The sequence below is a fragment of the Musa acuminata genome, chromosome BXJ1-9 (assembly GCF_036884655.1).
Source record: "Musa acuminata AAA Group cultivar baxijiao chromosome BXJ1-9, Cavendish_Baxijiao_AAA, whole genome shotgun sequence".
NCBI lineage: Eukaryota > Viridiplantae > Streptophyta > Magnoliopsida > Zingiberales > Musaceae > Musa > Musa acuminata.
The window spans coordinates 45,822,501-45,845,373 of NC_088335.1; the positions used below are offsets into that span (position 1 = coordinate 45,822,501).

Consider the following 22,873-nt stretch of genomic DNA (forward strand, 5'->3'; position numbering starts at 1 on the left):
GGTCACACTTTAGCCCCACATGGAGGTGTATGCATTGATATGTCACTGATGAAAGTAAGCATCATTTATGATATTTTTAGTGTTCAAAATCAAAATTTGAACTTTTTGAAGTAGAAAGCACATGTACCTTTTGTTTCCTGTGTTGCTTGCACATGCTACACAAATATCACATGTTTAAGTGTCCACAAGTATTTGACACAAATTGAAAAGTTTTGAAACAGGAAATGTCCATATCAAATTATTGTTTTAATCGACCAGTTGTACCCAAACTGAATAGATTATGCATAATGTTATCTTGAATTTTACAACTTGCATTTGAGAGTGTCAAAAGTTCAACTTGTAATTGGTATAGTCTTATGGTTCCTGGGAATGAAGCTTCAAGTTCCAATTGCAAAACAAGATTAATATTTACAAGATGTGATTAAGGACCAATACAGGATTATATTGGCTGGTATTGGTTAGTATCTTTTTATTTTGTTATACTAGACACTATAGGTCGGTATACCATCCGGCATATTGGTACCATACTGTTTTGATTGATTACTAGAAATGGTATTCGATTAAGTCTGCAACACTACAATATCCACTATAGTTCCTTTTATCTTGCTGTCCTGAATTAGTACTCAAAATTAGGGGCTTTTGCTGTCCTAAATTGATCAGGATTAGATTTGACTCGTTTCCCTACCATTGTATCATGATTAAGGCTAAAAACGAGGGCTATTGCTGCCATATTGTCTATGGTCTGAAAGTGTGCATCATTTGACTCGAGTCTCTTTTAGTTTCCCAACTTTTAAGGTCTTGGTTTGGTTGGCCCTAGGTGGGTCACATTAGGTCCGATCCACTTGTGAGTTATTCCTTGCCCCTCCAATCTTCCTTGTTCCATGATAGTGGATCAGGAATATATCTCCAGATCGTGTCCTTGATCTTTGTTGTTCTCCTTTTCCTCTCGACATGCTAAGGAAGGATGTTGTTGCTTATTATGTCTTTTGAATTTAAGAAATCAAATCCTGTCACAGTTTTGGAATTGTATATCATCAACATCAAAACATCGCTTGATTCCTATGGAATCCATCTTCAGGTCTTCAGGTAGACATAAGGTATTGCACATAATTACTTTTTTCTGTTTGCCAATCTTTACTCGTTTTGTTTCTTATTAGAGTCTAAGCAGTGATTTAAAAAGCGCTAGGCGCCAAAGTCCAAAAACGCCCGAGATGTTAGGCGCTTGCCCAGGCGCTCGCCCGAGCGAAGCGAGACGCTAAAATATAAAAAAATATATAATATAATTAATAAATATAATTATTTAAAATTTTAAATAAAAATATGCTATTAAATTAAGAAAATCTAAGATACAAAATCATAATATATTATTAATCTATTAACAGTATTGAAAATTAATCATTTCAAATAAACTTAATAATATTAACAGTATACAATATACGTATACTGTTAAAAGGAAGTGTAAAGGGGTGCTGAGCCTGCTGACTGAGAAAAGAGGAAGCGGCAGCGGCGGCGGTCGCGGCGAGCGGCGACAGCGGCAGCGTTTGCGAGCAACGACAGGGGCGAGCAGCGGCAGCGGGAGCAGGAGTGGCAAGCAGCAAGAGGCGACAGTGGCAACGTTTGTGAGCAGCGACAGCGGCGAGCAGCGGGATCGGGATCGGGAGCGGCAGCGGCGAGGGTTAGGGTTAGGGTTGAGTTGTCACTTATATCGGTTTTAGTTGGTTCGATTGAACCAACTAACCATCAGAGACCGAACCAGGACCGAACCAGACCTAAAATCCTGGTTCGGTCGCCTTGGTTAACCCAGGCGCTCGCCCGAAGCGCCCAGCGCCTGGGCTCAGGCGAGCGCCCAGGCGGCCCCTGTTTGAAGCGCGCCACCTGGGAGGTTAGCGAGGCGCTCGGGCCTCGCCTCGCCTCGCCCGAGTGCCTAGGCGAGCGCCCGAGTGCCTTTTTAAATCGCTGAGTCTAAGTCATTGATCTAATGATTGATCAACCTCTGATCATACTAAAACTTTAGGAGTTATTAGATCTTTAAGTAATGCATCCTTTAGCATGTCTTCTTGTAGCCAAACATTCAGGGATTAGTTACATTCTTCTGCAGCTGTCCTATAGAAATTATACCTTCAGTTGTTGAGGCCCTGTAACTGAAGTGACAGTAAATTCAATCTTCTATCATTTTGACTTTTGAGGCTTCATAAAAAAAAAATTCAGCTGATGAAATTGTTAGCTTGCTGCTGACATTGCTCCGGGCTGATCTGGAACACTGTTGTGATGGAGCTGTGGCATTGGTGCTTGAAGGTTGATGGGATAAGGGCATAAAATATTATTCATCTTGTAAGTGGGTGGTTATGGAGTTTTGCCCCAAGCTTGCATTATTATTTACATCAATGCCATTTCATGCATTTTGATCATCATATTGCCAATGTCGCATAGGGTCAACTAAACATCGAGCATTGGAGGACTGATCATGCAGAAGCTTCCTGGTTCTTTTGTCTTTGCTTGCTCGGGTACCTAACCGTTAACTGTTGCTTATAAGTAGATTCTCAAGAGCAGAAGTAAAGAAATATAGAGGCTTTATTGTTGAAAATTTTGAGAAAAATGGTCTGAGTGATGCCCAAGAGGTTTACAATCTTCTATATTTATAGGCTTCTAGTGCAGCAGTGCCATAACATAATATTGTACTCTTAACTCAAATTAATTGATATTAGTTCCAATTACATAATCATATATGTTGGTTACATTTAATGTTCACGGAACTGCCGTACGAAGATGTTATAGTATCTGATACAGTTATAAGCTATAGTACCTTCCATCGTGCTTCTGTCCTAAATTATGTCTAAAAACATGGGTTGTTGTGTTCCTTTGGATTCTCTTCCCTGCTGTTACTAGCATGGTTAGGTCAGGAAAGATAGGTATTGTTAGACGTTAGTATTCCTTTAGCCTATGGACCAGATTGCATGGACACAATATATACTGCAGATCCTAACTTTTAAAGCCTTAGCTTGATGGACTTTGAGCAGGGTCAGAGTCTGATCCATTCCATACTGGAAAGCTCAAGAATAAGGACTTCCAAAGCTGATCTTATTTATAGGCACAAGTCTGATGGTTATAGACTTATAGCTACGCTCAATAAGGTAACCATGATGATGGTTGGTTTACTTATGGAGAATGTGATACCAAGGGATGTCATCTTAGGAAATGGTGTGATCACTGGCCTTTATATTTCTTCTCAGATAAGTTCTTATGGAGAGAATAATGTCATTTTTTTGTGTTCTAATAAAAGAACTTCTAAAAGGAAGATGCATTCTGTACAGATTTGTTAATAGTTATATATCCAGGCTCAGTTTCTGCTGCGGGGATGGTTGATCGAGTTTTTTTGGATTTTATCGGTTTTCACTGAAAGAATTGATTTAGTTAGTGACTTTAATTTTTTCCCTTTTGGTTCATGTTTGTTTTGTGTTTGTTCATCTCTTTTGTGATAGTCAGACTTTATATATTTTTTAATTGATTATGTTCTAGAGGGGAGCTAAGCCTGATAGTCTTTTAAAGCCTCCACAGAAGTTGACTCAATGTTTGCACTTTGATTTATTAACCACACTTTTTCCTTTTTTCCTTTTGATTTGTCTTCCTAGCAATGTGGGTGAATCGAAAACCTTGTTAAGTGATTGAAACTATTTTAAAATATGCCAGAATTTCTCACATAGTAATTCAATGCTGCTGGGGAGCTATTTTTTCTGAGAACTTAAAGAGAAAGAGTCTGTAATAGAACTTATAGATGTACAACCTCCATGACATGTTTATTATGTTTTTGATATAATTTCCACTCTTCACATAGTTAGGTAGCCTTCTTCACCTTGTGGTTTCTTGAAGCTGATAGGCTTTTCTCATATCCATCTTTATATGCTTCACTACTTATTATGTTCAAAGTGGAATGATCTTTCTTACAGATAATGGCATTTAATTTTATTTTTCATATGACCATTTTATCTTGTGCTTGACAGAAAATTAAGTCTCTAAATGTTGAGGACTTGGATATAGTTGTTGAGCCAGGGATTGGATGGATTGAACTGAATGAGTATTTGAAGCCTTACGGCCTTTTCTTCCCACTTGACCCAGGTTACTAAATATTCGTCTTCCTACTCTGTCTTTGTTTCTATTAATTTGGATCTTGTTTGGTGAACAACTTTGTTTCTGGTATATCTCATGCATCTGGATGTGGAATTAGTATGTGCTTCCATTTAATAGATATAAGTACTCAGCAATTTCTTAATGAAAACCTCTGGACTAGAAGGTGTTGTTTCTATTGGTTTCCAACTATAAATGTAATATCACTGTCCAGAATTCTCGTCAATCTCAATCTTTAGCCAATATGGAACTAGGCTCAATTGTGTTTAGTAAAACTTGGAATATTTTCTCCCCTTCTCCTTCCTCTTTCCTAGTTTTCCATCCTTTTTATTCACATTTCTGTGCTGTGTATGCCGTGCTACTCTGTATCTGGACACCTAGGAATTAGTGAGGTGTCCTGTTGTACTCTTTCATTGAACAGGGATCTAATGCTTAATATTGTATAGTGGCTTACTAAAGCCTATATCCAATCCATTGAATTCATGAACATGACCAAAGAACAATTTTAAGTTTCTTATTTTGTTTTTTGGCGACCAGAGAGAAGATAAATTTAGTTGCTTGTTTGCGTTGTAATCAACAAAAAGAGTGAAATCTTCAGTGTAGATGCCATGTGTTTTGGACAAAAGGGATTTTAAAAGTCTCAATGGCTATCAGGTAGGAAGGAAGTTCCACCTTGTGATTGTAGTGTGAGCTTATTCAATCATCCAAAATATCCCTAGGCTTCGAAAGAGACTATAAAATTGGTAATTACAATCTTTATTGCAGAAATGAAGTTCCCTCCCAATGGCAAAAATAACCTGACAATAAAATTTAAAAAATCTCAAAACTCATGATCATACTAGGCAATATGCATGATAGTGCAATTTACATGATTTCACATAAGGAACCTTATTCTTTTCATTTTCTGCCATAATTTTACTCAGTGTCGTAGTTGTGAAGATGTACAATTGGTTTCATTTGGAATGTTGAGTTTCAAGTCATTCAAATGTTTCTGTAAATTATTATGTAATATGTCCTGATTCAGTTTTGTTGTAGAATTGTTTAAGGTGGTTGCATTACTATTTTCAAAATAATATCTGATGTGATTGCATTTTTTTTTTATGATGGTTGCTTATTTATCAAGAAGATCTGGAGCTCTGTGCATATTGATTTTTGTGTTAGTTAGGAAGACGGATGGTCTTTTGTTTGTTTATTTAACTTATGAATGAATGTTTCTATATCAGACATGTCTTTCTTGACCTTGTATTCCCTTTTCCTTAAGTTCCAGTCCGGAGATGATTTTTGGCATAATAATATTTAATGTTTTTCTAAGGCCTATTAGCTGTTTAAATTATATTGTTGGCTGTCTATTGCCCATAGACTCATGATCAGTTTAGAAGGTTGATTCACTGTGATTAAACATTTTTAAACTTCAGTGTAGCTTAGCTCCTAAAGCCAAGCCTATAGATGGAACAAGGATTAGAAGTATTCTGATGTTCCCTGAATCTTGTTGTGGGTGTTGTAGCTTAGTTTCTAATATCTAACCACTTGGCATACAGGTCCTGGGGCTACTATAGGAGGCATGTGTGCTACTCGTTGCTCTGGCTCTTTAGCTGTAAGGTATTTCTGTTAAACTTTGGTTAATGGAATTGTGCTTTCAGCAGTGTCTACTGATACATTAAACTAAGTTTTGCCATTTGCATAAATGTATGCTGACTGTATTGTTAGTTAAAGTTGATTAATTATCAGTTTTTAGGTATGGAACAATGCGAGACAATGTCATCAATCTTCAGGTAGTTACTTGCTTTTATATTTTGGTCAAGATGGTGCATTTTCCAAGCTGCTGTCTTTGTTGCAGGTTGTTCTAGCAAATGGTGAGATCATCAAGACTGGTTCACGAGCTCGGAAGAGTGCTGCTGGGTATGTTGTAGATTCCTTTGGCTAAAATGTAGAAAACAAGAGTGATAATTACTTGGTTGGATTCTTTGAGCCCTGATTCCCTTTAGACATGGTTTGTATAATGCTTTGCTATCCATGACACTGGTACAAACCTAGGACAAGCACAATTCTATGCTTGAAGGGAGAATTAAGGCACTCATTGCAAGAGTTATAATGTTTGAGTTGATAGTATATGGTCATTTACAAAGATTAATGTACCTCTCCACTACTAGGACCTGTAGACCTCTCAGAGTTCCTTCCAAGGAACACTCAAATTAAGTTTAATAGGATGATTGAAATTTATGCTGTTTTGTGCCAAATCTGTAGCTGTTGTCATCAAAGGAACTTCTAAAGCTAAATGATGTAGGATACAAAACCATGCATTGACTAACTAATTAAATATATACAAAAAATCAATTGAATGCTGTGTCTTTAATCTGGCAACAATCAGGATTTGAGAGGCTATAAATTCTTGGAGTTTTTCTATGCCTACATCAACAAGGGGGGTATGGGGCTTCCTGCAATATGGGTCTTGGGGAGGTCAATACATACATCCTTGTCTTTTCAAGTAATGAGTTTGTTTCTGTAGTTGAAAGTATGGCTTCAAATTTCACCGGGGCCAATACATAACAGGTTGTATTTACTGGTTGGGCTTGAACTTGCACGTGGACCAGGGATTTCTTGCTTGGTTCAGTTTGGTGCCGTAGGGTTTTTAATATCCTCCCTCTCTCCCTCTCTCTCTCTCTCTCTCTCTCTCTCTCTCTCTCTCTCATTCTCTCTCATCTATAGATCCACTCATGGCAGCCTGTCTGGTACTTCTCCTCCTCTCCCCCTTGTCGGTACGGATTCAGTATGCCAGCATACCTTGTGATTGGTATGAGAACTGGTACCAGAATTTCAGACCATGATTCAAACATTTTGACATGCCCAATGTTTTTGTTGGCTCCTGCTATTTCTGGGCCCTATTGGTGTTGGTCTTATATCCATTATCAAGATATCCAGAACTGTTTGTATTTTGAAAATCTTTAAAATACATGTATCGATTATAAAGAGGCTTTTATTTTTCCTTTTCCGTTGTGATTATTACAACCCTAAGAAGCCATGTGCTTGCACATAGTCAAATATTGTCTATGCATGCTTTCTCTCTAGCGAATACAAATTACACATAAAAGGGTTGTCCAACAAGTTTTGTTGTTAATTTTGTCCCTTACTATTTCAGATATGATTTGACTCGCTTGTTGATTGGAAGTGAAGGCACTCTAGGTATAATTACAGAAGTTACATTGCGTCTTCAAAGACTTCCTCAGCATTCAGTGGTATTCCTTATTCTTTTATCTATCTTTGAAAGTATTGTCTGATGTCGGTTACTGTATGCGCTTTATGATGCTTTTTCTGATTTGTGAACTTCTTGATATTTTCAAGAATCTTATGTTTCGGCTCTGAACAAGTTTGAAGGTAGTTTGGGCAAAATGAGCTAGTACTCTTATTCTCTATGAAAATATCATATGGTCTTTAAACAATAAGGACTATATGAAAGCTCCAATGGTGTCTAACATAGTAATAATTCCTTGACGGGTAAATGGTAAATGAGTTCTTGTTAGTGAAATTTCATTGAAGTGTACAATGGTCTGACCAATGCATTATTTATTGACTTGCTACTGAACTGGTTTGTTATTTAGTCAGCTTTACTAATAGTTTAGAATCATGATAGAATATAAGCTGAAGCTTGTAAAAAAAAAAATCAAACTCTAGATGCTTGCCTGGGTATATGAAAGAAAATTTATTAGTATGGACCACGGTTCACCGTTTCGGGTACCGGACCTGTTTTGGTGATTATTTGGACCAGTATATACTAGTTAATACCGATGTACCGACACATGATAAGCCGGTATGTGCTGGTGTTTCAGCGAGGAAGAGGAAGGGGCAATGGAGGAACAAAGGAGGAAGGAAGAAGGAAGAATAGGAAGCGGTGGAGGAGGAAGAAGGAAGAAGAAGAAGATAGAAGAGGAGGAGGAGAAGTAGTGACCTGGGAAGCAATGGCAGTGTTTAAGCAGCGGTGCAAACGCAGTGACATCGTACACGAGAAGAGGGCTCGTGTTTGCGAGCCCTAATTTGGCTTTTTTTTAATGCCAAGTTGGACACGACCCCATCACGCATTCAATTTTTTTATTATTTTAACTAGACTGCTTGAAATGGGGGTGGTCCACGTATTGGCCCAGGCTTGGACCAGTATGTACCGCCCATACCATTTTGGGTGATACAACAGTCATTAGTATGGACCACGCTGAGGAAAATTAAATGGGCCATATATTACTTGGTGTGTTTGTGCGTGTGTGTGTGTGTGGTTAAACAATAGCTTCTCTACCTTTTGTTTCTTCTATAATTCCTTGTTGTCATCTTCTTAGTTACTTAACTATGCTACACTTTATTCATGAATATATTTTGTGCTTTGGACTTAGTGGTTATTCTGTATTTTATTTTAATGTGTTTGATATTGACCTATCTCAGGTTCTTTTCTTGAGCTAATTGTTGATATCCTTTTTCTGTTTTCCATAAAATATCTGTGCTACATTAGGTAGCTATGTGCAATTTTCAAACGATAAAGGATGCTGCTGATGTTGCCATAGCCACAATGCTTTCCGGTATACAGGTAAAGCCATGACTTGTGAATCTTCTACTTTATCAAAACAGCTAATATGTATCACTTTGTTATCGCACAAGATATCGTATTTGTTATTGTGAATAATATATTCACTATTATTATGTTAACAAATAATTAGACAAATGTGTTTGATTGTTATAAGCTTATCTAATGGTTGATGAATTTTTATATGCTTCCATTATGTTATATTGAGCACCAATGATATTTTTCTTTAAGTATGTCACGGATGAAATATGATTCAGGATTGCTCGATATCAATTTTATATACTAGCAAAATCATTATCTTTTTACTTGGGATATTTGGTTGCTTCAACTGAAATTGCCTGCAAGCAGCAGTTGTAAGTAAAAGTAAATGCTGCTAGTAACAGTTGCAAGCCATGCTGTTCCGGCTTCACGTATAGTTGCTACTTGCAGTTGCAACTAAGGTAGAGAAGACAACAACCAATGCTTGAAGAGGAAGGAGGAGGTGGTGGTTGTGTGAATCAAGGTAGATGAGGGAAGGGGACAATGTGTAAGGAGACAATGCGTGAGAGGGGAGAGGAGATATCCAAATCCAATTTAAATCTGTAATCCAATCTGCAGGTGCAACATGTGGTATTTAGGGTTGCAATTTCACTTGTGGTATGTAGGGATGTTGTTGCATGTAAACATCTATACATGACTTACTTGCAGATAACCAAACCTTTGCAAGTAAGCTACTTGCTGCAAAAGTACTTGCAGACTTTTGGGTAATCATATGCACTTTCAGTGGACAAGCACAATAAGTGAGTTGAAATTGACAACTTGCAAAACTGTATAGCTAGTTTTTCACTAAATGATTTGGCTAAAATTCATCTTTTTCACCAAATGATCAAATGCGACTAATTTTGGACCAAAACTTATGTAATGGTCGAAATTGGTTGAGGCCTGACCAACATCTGGCCTTGTCTTTTTCTAAGGCTGCTTCACTTGAGAACTGGCCTTAACTTATGTTTCCTCTTGGACTTTAAAGAAATAAATTCTGCTGGGACTTCTCTTGTGTGTTCTGTGTATGATACAAAAACTGCAAGTGAGCCTTAATTCTGATTATTTTAAAATATTTAGACTTTCTGCCTGGTGAAAATGCTTGTTTTGTTTGACTCTTTAAGGTGTGGAAGGGCATAAACAATGGGGAATTACTTAGGAGGGATGAGGAACTATGTGATGATATCGTGATACTTCTATTAAAAAAAAATGTGAGGCACATGGAGACATGGCCACATGCAAATGCTGGTAAACATTATTTAAATTTACTGCCTTTGTTTTGTTTGTGTTGCAACTTTGATTACTTTGAAGCAAGGTTTTATATATCAGTCAATACCATTGACCAGAAGGTCATCAAATTGTTATGATATTGCTGTACTGGTCAGCATCAGTGGAGAAAAAAGTAATAATAAAAGCATGAGGGAAGAAGAAACAATAACTTATTGATCAGTGAAGTTTGAGGCCAAAAGAGGACCCATTGCTTCTTTTCCCATTTTTCTCCTCTTCTTCTTTGCTTAAAGCCAAAGATTGATCCAGAGATAAATCTGGAGGTGATAGCTGAAAGAACCTCCTTTTCTCCTCCTCTCCTCCTCTTCCTCGTCTCTTCTCTTTTCCTTTCGTGGCATTATGTCACCCCGCTTGCACAGTCACAACAGTCCAGCCCTGAAGAGAGCACAGTGATTCTGTTTTGTCTTAAGATGTTTCTGTTGGTCCTGATTCTAAGGATAATAAAAGGGGCCATATGGACCATGAACAGGTTTAAGCTTCGTAAGGGTTGGTTCATTTAGTGGCTTTCTGTCAGTCCAGGCATACTGGTAAGGTCTGACCAGTTTAAAAAACCTTCTGCCACTTGTTTCCTGTTTGTAGATAATACTCGAGCTAGATTTTGTCCTATGCAAACATCATTTTTGATATTTTTGTGACGTCCTCTGATGCATGTACATCCAATTTAACTGGCCATTGTGTATGACGTGTTCCAGTTCCAAAATATGACCACCTGAGAAGGTTCATCCCATCCTACAGTTTCTTGGTTGCTTCACAAGTCATTTTACTCTCATGTCTTAGCCTCTCATTTGAGATGTTTCTGTATACTTCATAGTATGAACTTCAATTCAATAGATTGATTTAAGAATTCTTTTCATCTTCAATGATGTTATAATAAGCAGTGGTGTTGTGCTTATGATTATGGTACAACCTATTACATATGTGATATGCAGTTGACTTGTGTGTTTGATATCCAATATTTCAGGATGTATTGTAACCGAGTATAAACAATGAAGTATATAATCAACTTTGAACAATTTATAGGCAAATTTTTGCTACCACAGAATTGGTCGATTTCTTCTTTTTTAAAATTGTTATATCAATTGGATTTGGCCTAAATAGGCTGTGTGGTGAACTCTGAATTTCAGATGTAGCAACAAAGCGAGGAAATCAGTTGAAATTAGATTGGCCTTGGTTGGTACCTGTAAGGATAAGGATCAGATAAGATATCTTGGAACCGGCCAGTATGGTGACCTATGGAACTACAAATAGTGTATTATGAGCTGAACATGGTAACATCTTTCTGAAATCCTTGACAACTAACTCGTAAGGATCGAGTTCTTCGTCCATAGTCTTTTAAAAGGAAGGTTCTGTTTGCTATTTGTACAAATGCTGACATAGGCCATCACTTCATGAAAATTATGGTGATCCAAATGGGAAAAATACAAACTAAAAATTGGGTTTTGTAAATTTGCAAAATTTTGAAGTTCATTAGTTAGTTCCGATGAAATTGCATCAGATGAGTACATTTTACTTTCTACAGTATCTGCTGCACAACCTGAGGTATGGCCAAGAAGACCTTGACATGGGGAATTGGAATATACTCTTTTTTTGCTTTTTTTTTTTTCTTTTTTGGTGCAGATTTATCAAGTGAATGTCATGCCCTATGTGCATTATGCATATATGAGTATGTTCAGATGTTAGTGGTGCTTGAAATATGCATATATGTTGTCCAACTTGTATTACTAAAGTTCATCTCCTCCATAAGTAGGTCTCAAGGGTGGAGCTCTTGGATGAGGTTCAAGTAAAGGCAATTAACATAGCAAATGGGAAAAACTTACCTGAAGCTCCCACCTTAATGTTTGAATTTATAGGCACAGGTGAGACAGATGTAATTCTTATTTTTTTTAGTTTGAGCTACGTTTTTGGACTGGATTATTCAGCACTAAATCTAACAGCATTAAGATGATCATTTGATATTCTGACGTCTATTATAATTAATATGTCAAAACAAAAATACTATAACAAGATTTTCTAAATGGATAACCAAGGCTGAGACTAAAATATGTTTATGCTTGCTAAATATTTGGTTGTATTTCCTATATGGATGCTCTCAGAGATACAGAATGTACATTAAGCATTACTGTTTCCTGTCATTTTCTTCTTTTGATTTGATTGGCTTGCTTATGTTTTCCCTCTTAGTTTTTTCCTCTATTTCAACAATGTATATAGATTACCAATCAGTTCTGTAGATACTTATGTTAACATATTTTGCAATCCTATCACATTGAATTGGAAAACTTGGAAGTTATCACATCTGGAGCATTATCTTCACAGAAGCAAGTAGCACAATGATCATTGGCTATCTTCATCCCTGTTATCTGTATGTTTTTCTTTCGGGTGACTGCAGTTTTGATGTTGTCTTTGTTAAAAATACTGATCTTTCACTTCTATTAGTTTTCTTTTTGTTACATCAGAAATTTATGACACATTTATGGTACTTTAAGTTATTTCCTTGTTATTTGTTTCTTTTCATTCTTTTTGCAAAGTCTATGCAGTTCAACTATATAATTGTGACATAAATTTTATGATTGCTTTTCATAGATATTCAGTTGGTTTATGACTTAATGTGACTCAACTCTTTTGTGGACCAATGGCAGAGTCTATAACAAAGTTCTTATTGTTTGTGTTTGGTAGAGCCTCTAAAGCATGGTTTGTCTTACCGGTCCGTACTGGTATACTGACCAATAGTCGGTACGGTATGTTCTGAGTTGTACCAAGTCTTACCGAGAATACCAACACATGGTACATCAGGGTATACTATAGTGATTTAAAAAACGCTAGGCGCTAGGGTCCCAAAACGCCCAAGGCGCTAGATGCTCGCTCGAGCGAAGTGAGGTGCTCTAAAATATAAAAAAATAAAAAATATAATATAATTAATAAATATGATTATTTAATAAAAATATGATATTAAATTAAAAATCTACTGTTAACAGTAGTTAGAGGGGAAGAAAAGAATTGTTAACAGTAATAGAGGGGGATTAAAGGGTCACTGACAATGGAAACCGATAGTGGAAAGTGGCAGCAATAGTAGTGAGAAGCTGGTAGTAGCAACCATGGAAGATTCGTTTAAGATAGCCGCGGTAGCGGAAGCTCCAAAGGGCGTCCGTCGGTGGTGGAGGAACCTGTGGTCCTCTCCCTCGACAGTGGAAGGAACTGCACATGGAGTGGCGGCGGAAGGAAGCTATGGGCTCTTGCTAGGCCGTCAGACCCGTCCGTCGGTGACAAAGGAAGGCTCGGTCCGCTGCGTCTACAACGGAGGCAGCGACAGAAAGCGTCAGTGTTGGCGGCGTAGGCAGAAGTAACGCTAGGGTTGGCTCGGGGTTGCGTGGGCGTGAAGGGTGGCTTTTGAGGGTAAGAAACTGCGTTAGTCTACTGTTGAACCGAACCAGACTCAAAAGTCTGGTTCAGTTGCGAATGGTAGCAGCGGAAGCTCCAGAGGGCATCAGTCGGTGGCGGAGGAACCTGTGGTCCTCTCCCTTGATAGTGGAAGGAACTACACATGGAGTGGCGGCGGAAGGAAGCTACGGGCTCTTGTTAGGTCGTTGGACCCGTCCGTCGGTGACAAAGGAAGGCTCAGTTCGCTACGGCTGCAATGGAGGCAACGACAAAAAGTGTCGGTGTCGGCGACGTAGGCAGAAGTAACGCTAGGGTTTGCTCGGGGTTGCGCGGGCGTGAAGAGTGGCTTTTGAGGGTAAGAAATTGCGTTAGTCTACTGTTGAATCAAACCAAACTTAAAAGTCTGGTTCGGTTGCCTTATTTGAATCGGGCTCTCGCTTGAAGTGCTCGGCGCTTGGTCCACACATGAGGCACTCGGGCCTAGTCCACACATGAGGTGCCTCATTGAAGCGTGCCACCTAGTACACATGAGGCGCTCGGGCCTCGTTTCACCTTGCCCGAGTGTCTATTTAAATCACTGGTATACCCGATATACCTCTCGTACTAGTCGTCTGTCGGACTGGTATATACCGCTCATATGGAGCTGTATACCATGGTATGGTGAACCTTGCTATGAAATATTTGTAAATTATTTAACTTTGACCATAAATATACAAATTTCATTTAAATGAGTGTTGCCATCCTAGGTCTGCTTTCCGTATGAGCCTGATGGATGTTTTGTTTTGATAGAAGAATAGTTACTAATAGTAAGAACAGTTCTGCCTTGGATCTTTGCATTATTTCCCTGTTTCTTTTTTATTTTTTTCGGTAGTATTGACGTTTCCTTAATTCTTTGTGAACTCATTTTGCTTTTGTCCTACAAAATGATGTTGCTGCTGTTATCAATCATTTCATGTCTTGTAAGCATTAGCTTTGCTTTGTTGATGCATCAGGGAGATATCAACTGTAACTCGTTGTCCAGTGTACTGTTACTTATGGATTAAACTTTAAAGTACTAACCATACTATGGGCATTTATTGGATGGTACCCAATGGGGTTGCAGATGAGATGATTTCCCCTGTTTGTCCTGGTATGGGTTGTATCCATCTTGTGTGCATGTGATCCACCAGTACCATACACACCCTTTCTGGTGCTGGTACTGGTCCGTTTAATTTTTGTCAAACTTTTTATAAACTGTTGACTGTTGTTAATAGTTGTCTTCTCTCTCTCTCTCTCTTCTCTTGCCTTTTCTACCTTTGTCACAATTGCCTCCTCTTCTCCTCCATCTCCACCACCTTATCCTCTATCTCCTCACTCCCTCTTCACTCTCTTTCTGTGCATTACTGATTTACCAGTACTGCCCTGGATCGAACATCAGTGTGTCAAGCCATACTGGTACCGTACTGGTCTGGCCATCAACCGTATTGGCACCAGACCAAGATTTTAATATATGCTGCTATGGTGCTACCAAGTACCAACCAAAAAACTCTGTTGTGAACCAAGTGAAGTGCAGTTAGAAACTTTTGCTCCCATATGTAACAGTTTCATGCTTCACAAATCAGGCATCTGGAAGGCTCTTTATGATAGAATAGATGCCAGAATAATTTGTCATTCTCAGTTATATGGCTTAAGCTGTTCCTTGCTTACACATTTTTTTACATTTACACATCACCAGAAGCATATGCACGGGAGCAGACGTTGATTGTTCAGAAGATTGTTTCGGAACATAATGGATCTGATTTTGTTTATGTGGAAAATGCCATTGATAAAGAGGAACTCTGGAAGGTCAGTTCTTTTAATGTATAGTAATCTGAGTGCAATCAATGTTCGTACCTTTTTTTTTTTTCTTCTGAAGGTGTTAGTGTTTGATTGTGAGATCCACGGGTAGGGGTTGTGCATTGATCCATTTGGTCCAGATTGGAGGAATTCATAAACTTCGTTTAATTATTATTTTATCTCAACATGCTGTTCTCATGGCCAGCTATGTACAATGGCAAATTATATTTAAAAAGTGTGTGTCACTGTCTATGGTGCATGCCTCTATGCTGATCAGCATTGTACAGAGGACATTAACACTGTGTTGTGCTCCTTGGCTGATTAATGAATACATGATATAGTAAGTTCAAATAGTTATTCTGTGGCTTATGTGCCTTCCGTTTTTTCAGCTTAGATATTTTGAACATTTTTAAATTCTATTGTATGATTTTTTTCTTTCTTGAAATTTTGTTGTCCACCACATTACCAGATCTCTGCACAACGGTTAATTCCTTCAGGAAGTCCTTGTATACTTAGATACAAAGATCAGTTGTTCAGGGTTAAATTTGTTTATTGAGTTTCATTAAAAACAAGCTCACTTTTTTAGGTTTCATTTTAATGGTTATAGGTTACCATCATGTTTTAAAAGTGCTGGTCTATCCATGATAATTATCTGAGTACACTATCTTGCTTAGGTCAACCCAACAAAGTTCAAGTAGCTCATTGAAGTATTTTTCATGCAGATAAGAAAGGAGGCGCTTTGGGCTTGCTTTGCAATGGCACCTAATAATTATGAAGCAATGACCACGGTTTGTTGTCTGATGCATGCCCTTTTAGTATCATTAACTTAATGAAAGTTTGTTAGATTGAAAATCCTGAATAGTGCTCAATAATGAGAAAAGTTTCATGTGTTGAACCTAAATAGTTGGGAAATTAAAACTTTTTTCTCAGCTGCATCTCGATTAGAATTTGTAGTTTTGATTGAAAATATCTGGTTATGATAGGCATAAGTAAAATTGCAATTTCCATTTGAAAGATCAGATGATCAATGCAAGGATTGAAATACCGTACCGAAGTTTCGACATTCGCTCGGTACGGTACGATACTGTACACCGCTCGGTATATCGCTCGGTATATATATATATAAGATTATATATATATATTATATAAATATTTTTATAAAAGGTGACGTCGTGTCGCCTTTTCCTTCTCCCATGCGGGGCGATGTCGCCTTTTATAAATAAAATAAATAAATAAATATATATATATATATTTATATATTTATATATTTATATATATTCTGTTTGGTAATGGGCGGTCCGTGTACTGATCAGTTGACCAGCACGTACCGCCCAATATGAGCCGGTATGTACCGCCCAATACGAACGATATTATTCAAAATTGCATACCTTGGATCAATGTATAAGCTTTTTATTTTTTCCTTGTTAATTACTAGTTTATCCATTTGGTAAAAGAACTAAGATTTCATTGGTGGTGAAGATAAATAGTTCTCATCAAATTTGGTAATTTATTTTACCTAATAAACATGTCAAAATCATGCCTAACAAATATGTCTAATCTGCATAGGAGGTCCTAAGTAATCATATATTTCTTAAATGAGCAAAGTATGTTATAGTATCTAGAGTTTTAGAACGAACAATTGATGAAGTATTTCACTAGTCCCCAGTAAATTTTCTTTTTTCTTCTCTTGTAGGGATACATGAACTTTCATTGATTTACTAGCTCTTCAACTATTTTAATAACCTTTCTGAAATTTCGACACAAGAATTGAGCTGCCACAGAAATCTCTTATTCTGATATAAATTATTAAACCATCTCAATCTTGTTATTGTCATTGTTGGTTTATTTTTCATCGTGTCATTTAAAATCAACATGGTTATGGTAGTAATCTTCTCAATCAAGTCTTTTGTGTTGACATTCCAACCTACCTGTTCACAACTCAAATTTAATCTTCCATGTGCAAGCAAAAGTTTATGGGTAATTGTATGGTTTGTTAAGAGTCTCACCTTTCTTTATTTTCATCACAGTATGACCTGTCAAGGAAGATGCTTATTCTTTTCATGTTTGTACATCTTTTGGATGTATAAAAATATCTTTTGCATTTTACTTAGCAAGACAAGCAGTTACCCCATCCATCAAAATATTTTTTGTTTCAAGCAGATGATGTTGCTGTATGTACCTACTGATTTTCATCTTATACAGGATGTCTGTGTTCCTTTATCAAGGTTGGCAGAATGTATAACAAAATCTAAGCAAGAGCTTGATGCATCATCACTATTGTGGTATGTCATTATGAAATTATTCAGGCAATTTAGAATAAATTAAACTTTAAATCAAACAAAATATGATTCTTAAATCATTCGTTTGGGAAGAGTTTTTTTGTTAAATTCAACATGTAGGTAGTTACTCTCACCCGGATGTCTGACATGCTGCATTGGTGCCCTCAGCACGGTCATAGCTCACGCAGGTGATGGAAACTTCCACACAATTATTATGTTTGATCCAGAACAAGAAGAACAACGGCAAGAAGCAGAGAGACTAAACCATTTTATGGTTCACACTGCCTTATCCCTGGAAGGTACTTATGTAATTTCAGATATTACAGATTTTCAGAATCAGATTCTACTGAGAAATGTAGAAGGATTTTATCTTAAAATTGTGATAAAGAAATAATTGTTTCATTTTTATTCTCTTGTTAATTTGTATTAGACTCATGGTGGTTTTCAATTGTTTATCTTGTTCACAGTTAATCTAACAATTTCTTTTTGTGGTCAGTATATGTTTACAAGTATAGTACAAGAACAACTAACTAGTAAGTGTTATCATCTGCTTACCATTTTTGTGATTTGAATTTTGAAATTTGGCCCACCTACAACCCTTTTATTCCTTAATAGATTTTATATTCCTATTATCTATGAAAATGGGGATTGGATTTGCTAGTTGAGGCTTGATATTTCTGATGCTTCTGTTTGGGACCTCAGCCTTTTATTTCATTCTTATCAGAGAGATGGCTGCCGCAGTTACATCTCTGGTTACCTAGTGGTTGATTGGCTGTAATTCATGTCCACTAACTTGCTTCATATCTTTTGCTGAGATAGCATCTAATTTCCTTCTGGAACTGGTGGTTGAAAACTTTCACATCATTGTAAAATAATAGTGCACAATACAGATACATTTCGATTTTCATGTCAATAACATTCATGCATTACTGTTTGTCATTTCCTTGTCACTATAAAAATATTTTAACTCAGAGGTGATAGTTCTCGCTACTTGTAGGAGAGAGATACAACTTTTATAAGTTTGAACCAAGGTTTGCTTTATTGATCCGTACCGGTGTACCGACCATGTGTCGGTACGGTACGTACCGAGGCGTACTGACGTATTGTATGTCGGTATGTCAGGGTGTATTGATGGTATGATTTTAGGGTTTCAAAGTTTAAAATAAATATAAATTTAGTATATTTTAGCAAAAATAATCTAAATTAGGAATGAATAGTGACATATATCTTTTTCGAATTTTGAGGAATAGCTTTGATATTCTGGACCGTCCTTTTGTTAATATTGAATTATCTACTAAGAAATGATTTGAATTGTTAGATTTTTTTTAAAACAACTCAAACTTTAAGGTTTAAATGAATTAAGTAATCAATCAATGGATATACATGGTTCTATCATAAAAAAGAATGACGGGACTCCACTGGCGATAGATCGAGGTCCTCGATCTTATGTATCTATGCATCAATTTAATATGTTTGTTGGACCCAATCCTAAAATTAATCCTACAACATAGTATATTGATACACAGTATGCTATTGGTGTATCAATATGGTGATGGTCGTAGTTTGATCATCGTGGATCACACGTGTCTGAGACGGCTCTTGAGGCAAGTACGATTGTGGTATATATTGGTGCGGAGCATGGAGAATAATGTTGGAACATCTACTTTCGCCATTGATCTGCTACTCCGTATTATAAGATCGATCAACGTATTGTTGCTCAGAAAAGTATGACCAACTATCACTGTATTGTTGTTGGCCGTAAAATTCTTCATAATACGATGAGCTTCACTCCATGTCTATGTCATGTAGGCTTTGTTGCATCTGCTCAATGGGTTGAAGAGATTGTAAGAGTTGAAGAGATTGAGAGAGTGAAATGAGTTGAAAGAGGGGGGAGGAAAGGGTTTAAAAACCCTTTCTAACTGTCCAAATGATCAATTTGATCATTTGAAATAGGGCAATCTCTGCCCTTGGTTGGTAATGGTCGAAATCTGACCGTTACCGACCTATACCAGTCGGTAACGATTGGATTTCAGCCATTACCAACCTGTCACGAACGGTTGTCACACACCCACAACAACTCCGTTCAACGAACCGTTCGTCGCTCACACCTTCATGTACAGCTGCTTGGCAGCATGTTTTGTCTTGGTTTTGGGTCATTTTGCTTGTAAAAATGTAAGTTCGAACACGCTGCAGCGTTACAAAGCGACCGCTCACCGAACCGAGCAAAACAGCCCCAAAACAGCTCCGTTTTCGTGTGCTGCGGGCTGATTTCTGGAATCTGCCTCCGCTCACCAAAACGTCAGCCATCTCAGCCCCTAGGAACCCCTCAGGTGGCATAGGGCTGGATGGGGCTTCGGATATATGACGGGCGTTGAACAACCTTTCGCAAGTTCGCACGTTACCTTGACGGGAACTTGTTGTCGCGCCCGGCACCCGGTGAGCAGCTGTTTGTGGACTTGCAGCTATTCGTTCAACCCTCTAAAGTCATTGTTTTCCCCCTCTCCCTCTTTTCTCTTGTGCACGCAAGGTGCTCGCTGAATTGCTTGTAAAGCTTCCCCTTTTCATGAGATGTCGGGACTTATCCGTCGCTCGTTCTTTCAAACTAATCAACTTTCTCTTTTTACAGGTCCTTCGGGACCTGCGAGAGGTTACAAGTGGGCTGATCCTTGCGGAGCAATATCGCAAGGGTGAAGCGCGACTTAGGCAACGCAAGCTAAGTTCGCGTCTTTGCCGCAAGGGTGACTCGCGACTTAGGCAACGCAAGCTAAGTTCGCGTCTTTGGCCGCAAGGGTGCCTCACGCCTTAGGCCGCAAGGGTGCCTCACGCCTTAGGCAATTCCAGCTAAGGCCGTGACAAATCGGTACAGACCACGTATCTGGTGGTCCATGTACTAGTCCATTGTTGGACTGGTATCTACTGCCTTTATTGGGTGGTTTGCTTTGGTACAGCAAACCATGGTTTGAACTATATTCTGGAGTCAAAAATCAGATCTGCTCAGAGCTTTCTCTTCATGCAAAGAACACACAGATCAATTTGCAAAAAAGGGTAGCAAACTGTGTTGCCTTTGCTTCATATAATTGTTTGAGTTACAAGTGATTCTCCTATTAGTCCTAGATGTTCTTAAATTTGAGTTCATTTGAAGTAGAGGTTAGCTGGATCCTTTTGATGGTGGTTTACCTGATTATTTAACATTCATGTTTACATCTGGAGGAGACCAGATTGTATTATTATTAACTTAGGCAATAAATGCTTGAAGATCAGATCAACATGTTCATGATTCTTTGAATCAACAACTTGTTCATGATTGTTTGCATCAAGGATTTCCATTTTGTAGCATGGGGTTGTGCTGATACCTTTTTGACATTGCATGATCTCATGCCATGTTGTGCCCTTATGCCTATTGACATTGCTAAATTTGGCCTAGCCATATGTCAGCACCTCAAGCATGGTTTCTGACATTGTACATTTCCAATTCGTGCTGACTTGTGCTGATTGCCATTGCAATCATTGCTTTAAAAAGCCCAAAATGGTAATGGTCAGAATATTATATTTACTTGTGGACCATATTTCGAGCATATGTACATGGAAATTGAATTTTGGAGAATTTTTTGCTGGAAGTTCCTGAAAGGAACAAAGGGATTTGTGTTTGAATTTGAGTAAAGTAAATACTTGTTCTTGAAACTTAAGTGAAAAAAACAATCATATTGTCTGCTAAACTTGTAGTCTTTGTCATGGTGCAAAAGAACCAAGTATGAGCATGGACATTATCTGATCATCACCATATGCTTAGTCAACTTTAATTTCAAGTGATAATGTTTTGCTGCAGTACTTCAAACCATTTATATTAATCGTATGCAGTTACTAAACAAGATGATTCACCTCTTATTGGTCTACTGGCAGCATAAATTTTGATGTATGAGCTTTTTAAACCCAGAAAACCCTCTAGTTTTCTATGTTGTTATTCCAAGCATCATAACCATGACATTTGAGTTTCTTGATAAAGAAGTGGAATCTGGTAGCCTAACATGTGCCTCAAATTTGTCTATTAATTTTTATATGATTTTGTACCAAGGTATTTTAAGTCATCTACAAATTGCAATGTTTCTAGCCCGAGAAATCTTATGGTACTTGGCTTTTGTGTCAGAGATTCCACCAGTTGTTTTTATTAAACATATTCCAGTTATAACTGTTTCTATATCTCAATGTTGACTTCTGCTTCAGTATTTGTGTAGTTCTTAACTTGAGTTGTCTTTTACTGGACAGGAACATGTACAGGAGAGCATGGTGTTGGTACAGGGAAAATGAAGGTAGGTTTCTTTTCTGATATGCAAAAGTTCTTTCTTCTGGCCTTTGTTAATGGACCAATTTTGACCAACATCATGTTCTTGTCCATAGTTTATGTGCATTATACATACAAGATATGGCTCATTAAATGCATCAAAATCCATTCAAGTTAAAAGAAGCATAAGATTTTCGACATGAACCTGATTTGTCTTGCATAAGTTACACTAGATGTCACAATTCACGAGAAACTCTAGGTAGTCTACAAGCATGTCCCACACTACTTGCTGTGCTATACTTCTATGACATTGTCACACCATTCAGGAACTTTTACACAATGACCAAAGTTTCTAAACTTGTAGTGTCCAAATACTCATCGTAGAAGTTGTAGGTGACAATTCCTACCATGCATGTGGCTGCAGTCCAAGTGCATTAGATAACTTTATATCTCCAGACTTTGTAGAGATTTCTTGCATTCCATTCTTATTGTGAAGTTCATGAAAATAGCTGGTGATCATGTTGTATACATATGCATCTATTTACCTCCTTTGTCTAGTTTTCATGGCTTAACTGCATGAACCAAACAGAAACTCGAGCAGCGCAAGTTTGTGCAATAACGCAATAATCATCAACTGTGTTAATTATTTTAACATTTTTAATTCTTTGTTCTCCCGTGAGTATGCAGTATCTGGAAAAGGAGCTTGGAAGTGGGGCATTGAGGACAATGAAAAGAATAAAGTCGGTCTTAGATCCCAACGATATCATGAATCCAGGGAAGCTTATTCCTCCTCATGTCTGCATCTAGCTTGAAATTCCTCCTCATATTCAGTCCCAATGATATCATCATGGCATTTGTACTTCATCCATGAGGAGACATTCCAGTGTTTGCGCATTGTCTGCCCAGTTAAGCAATCAAGAGTCAGTCTGGGTATGTAATACGTTTATTTGGTTGAAGTAAGAAAAATAAAGACACTTGTTGAAGTTATCAAATTAGTTTTCCCAATTTTGATGGCAATGATCAACATATGGCTAATTCAATCTCAAGAGCTGTCCAAGTGCAGGTCATGGACTGTTATTGCTAGTGTCGTTTGCTCATGAAAAATATAAAATGAGATCCCAGAAGGAAGATATA

At 37.6% G+C, this 22,873-nt stretch overlaps 1 protein-coding gene across 3 annotated transcripts in view; it reads left to right on the plus strand.

Moving 5' to 3' along the window:
• The window catches only part of LOC103999049 (D-lactate dehydrogenase [cytochrome], mitochondrial), a 24,262-nt gene extending 1,531 nt beyond the window's left edge, over nt 1-22,731 (plus strand). Inside the window, exons 5-18 of one of the 3 annotated variants that reach the window (XM_065084095.1) lie at nt 1-54; nt 3,999-4,113; nt 5,661-5,721; nt 5,858-5,894; nt 5,960-6,021; nt 7,259-7,355; nt 8,615-8,689; nt 9,829-9,952; nt 15,081-15,190; nt 15,904-15,969; nt 17,384-17,463; nt 17,629-17,759; nt 21,724-21,767; nt 22,427-22,731. The exon at nt 1-54 is cut by the window's left edge and continues 39 nt beyond it. In XM_065084095.1, the coding sequence (XP_064940167.1) occupies nt 1-54; nt 3,999-4,113; nt 5,661-5,721; nt 5,858-5,894; nt 5,960-6,021; nt 7,259-7,355; nt 8,615-8,689; nt 9,829-9,952; nt 15,081-15,190; nt 15,904-15,969; nt 17,384-17,463; nt 17,629-17,759; nt 21,724-21,767; nt 22,427-22,546 (1,176 nt within the window). In that variant the 3' untranslated portion in view covers nt 22,547-22,731. The other 2 variants (XM_009420692.3, XM_065084096.1) reach the window with 2 other exon arrangements.
• The last annotated feature ends 142 nt before the right edge of the window (nt 22,732-22,873 follow it).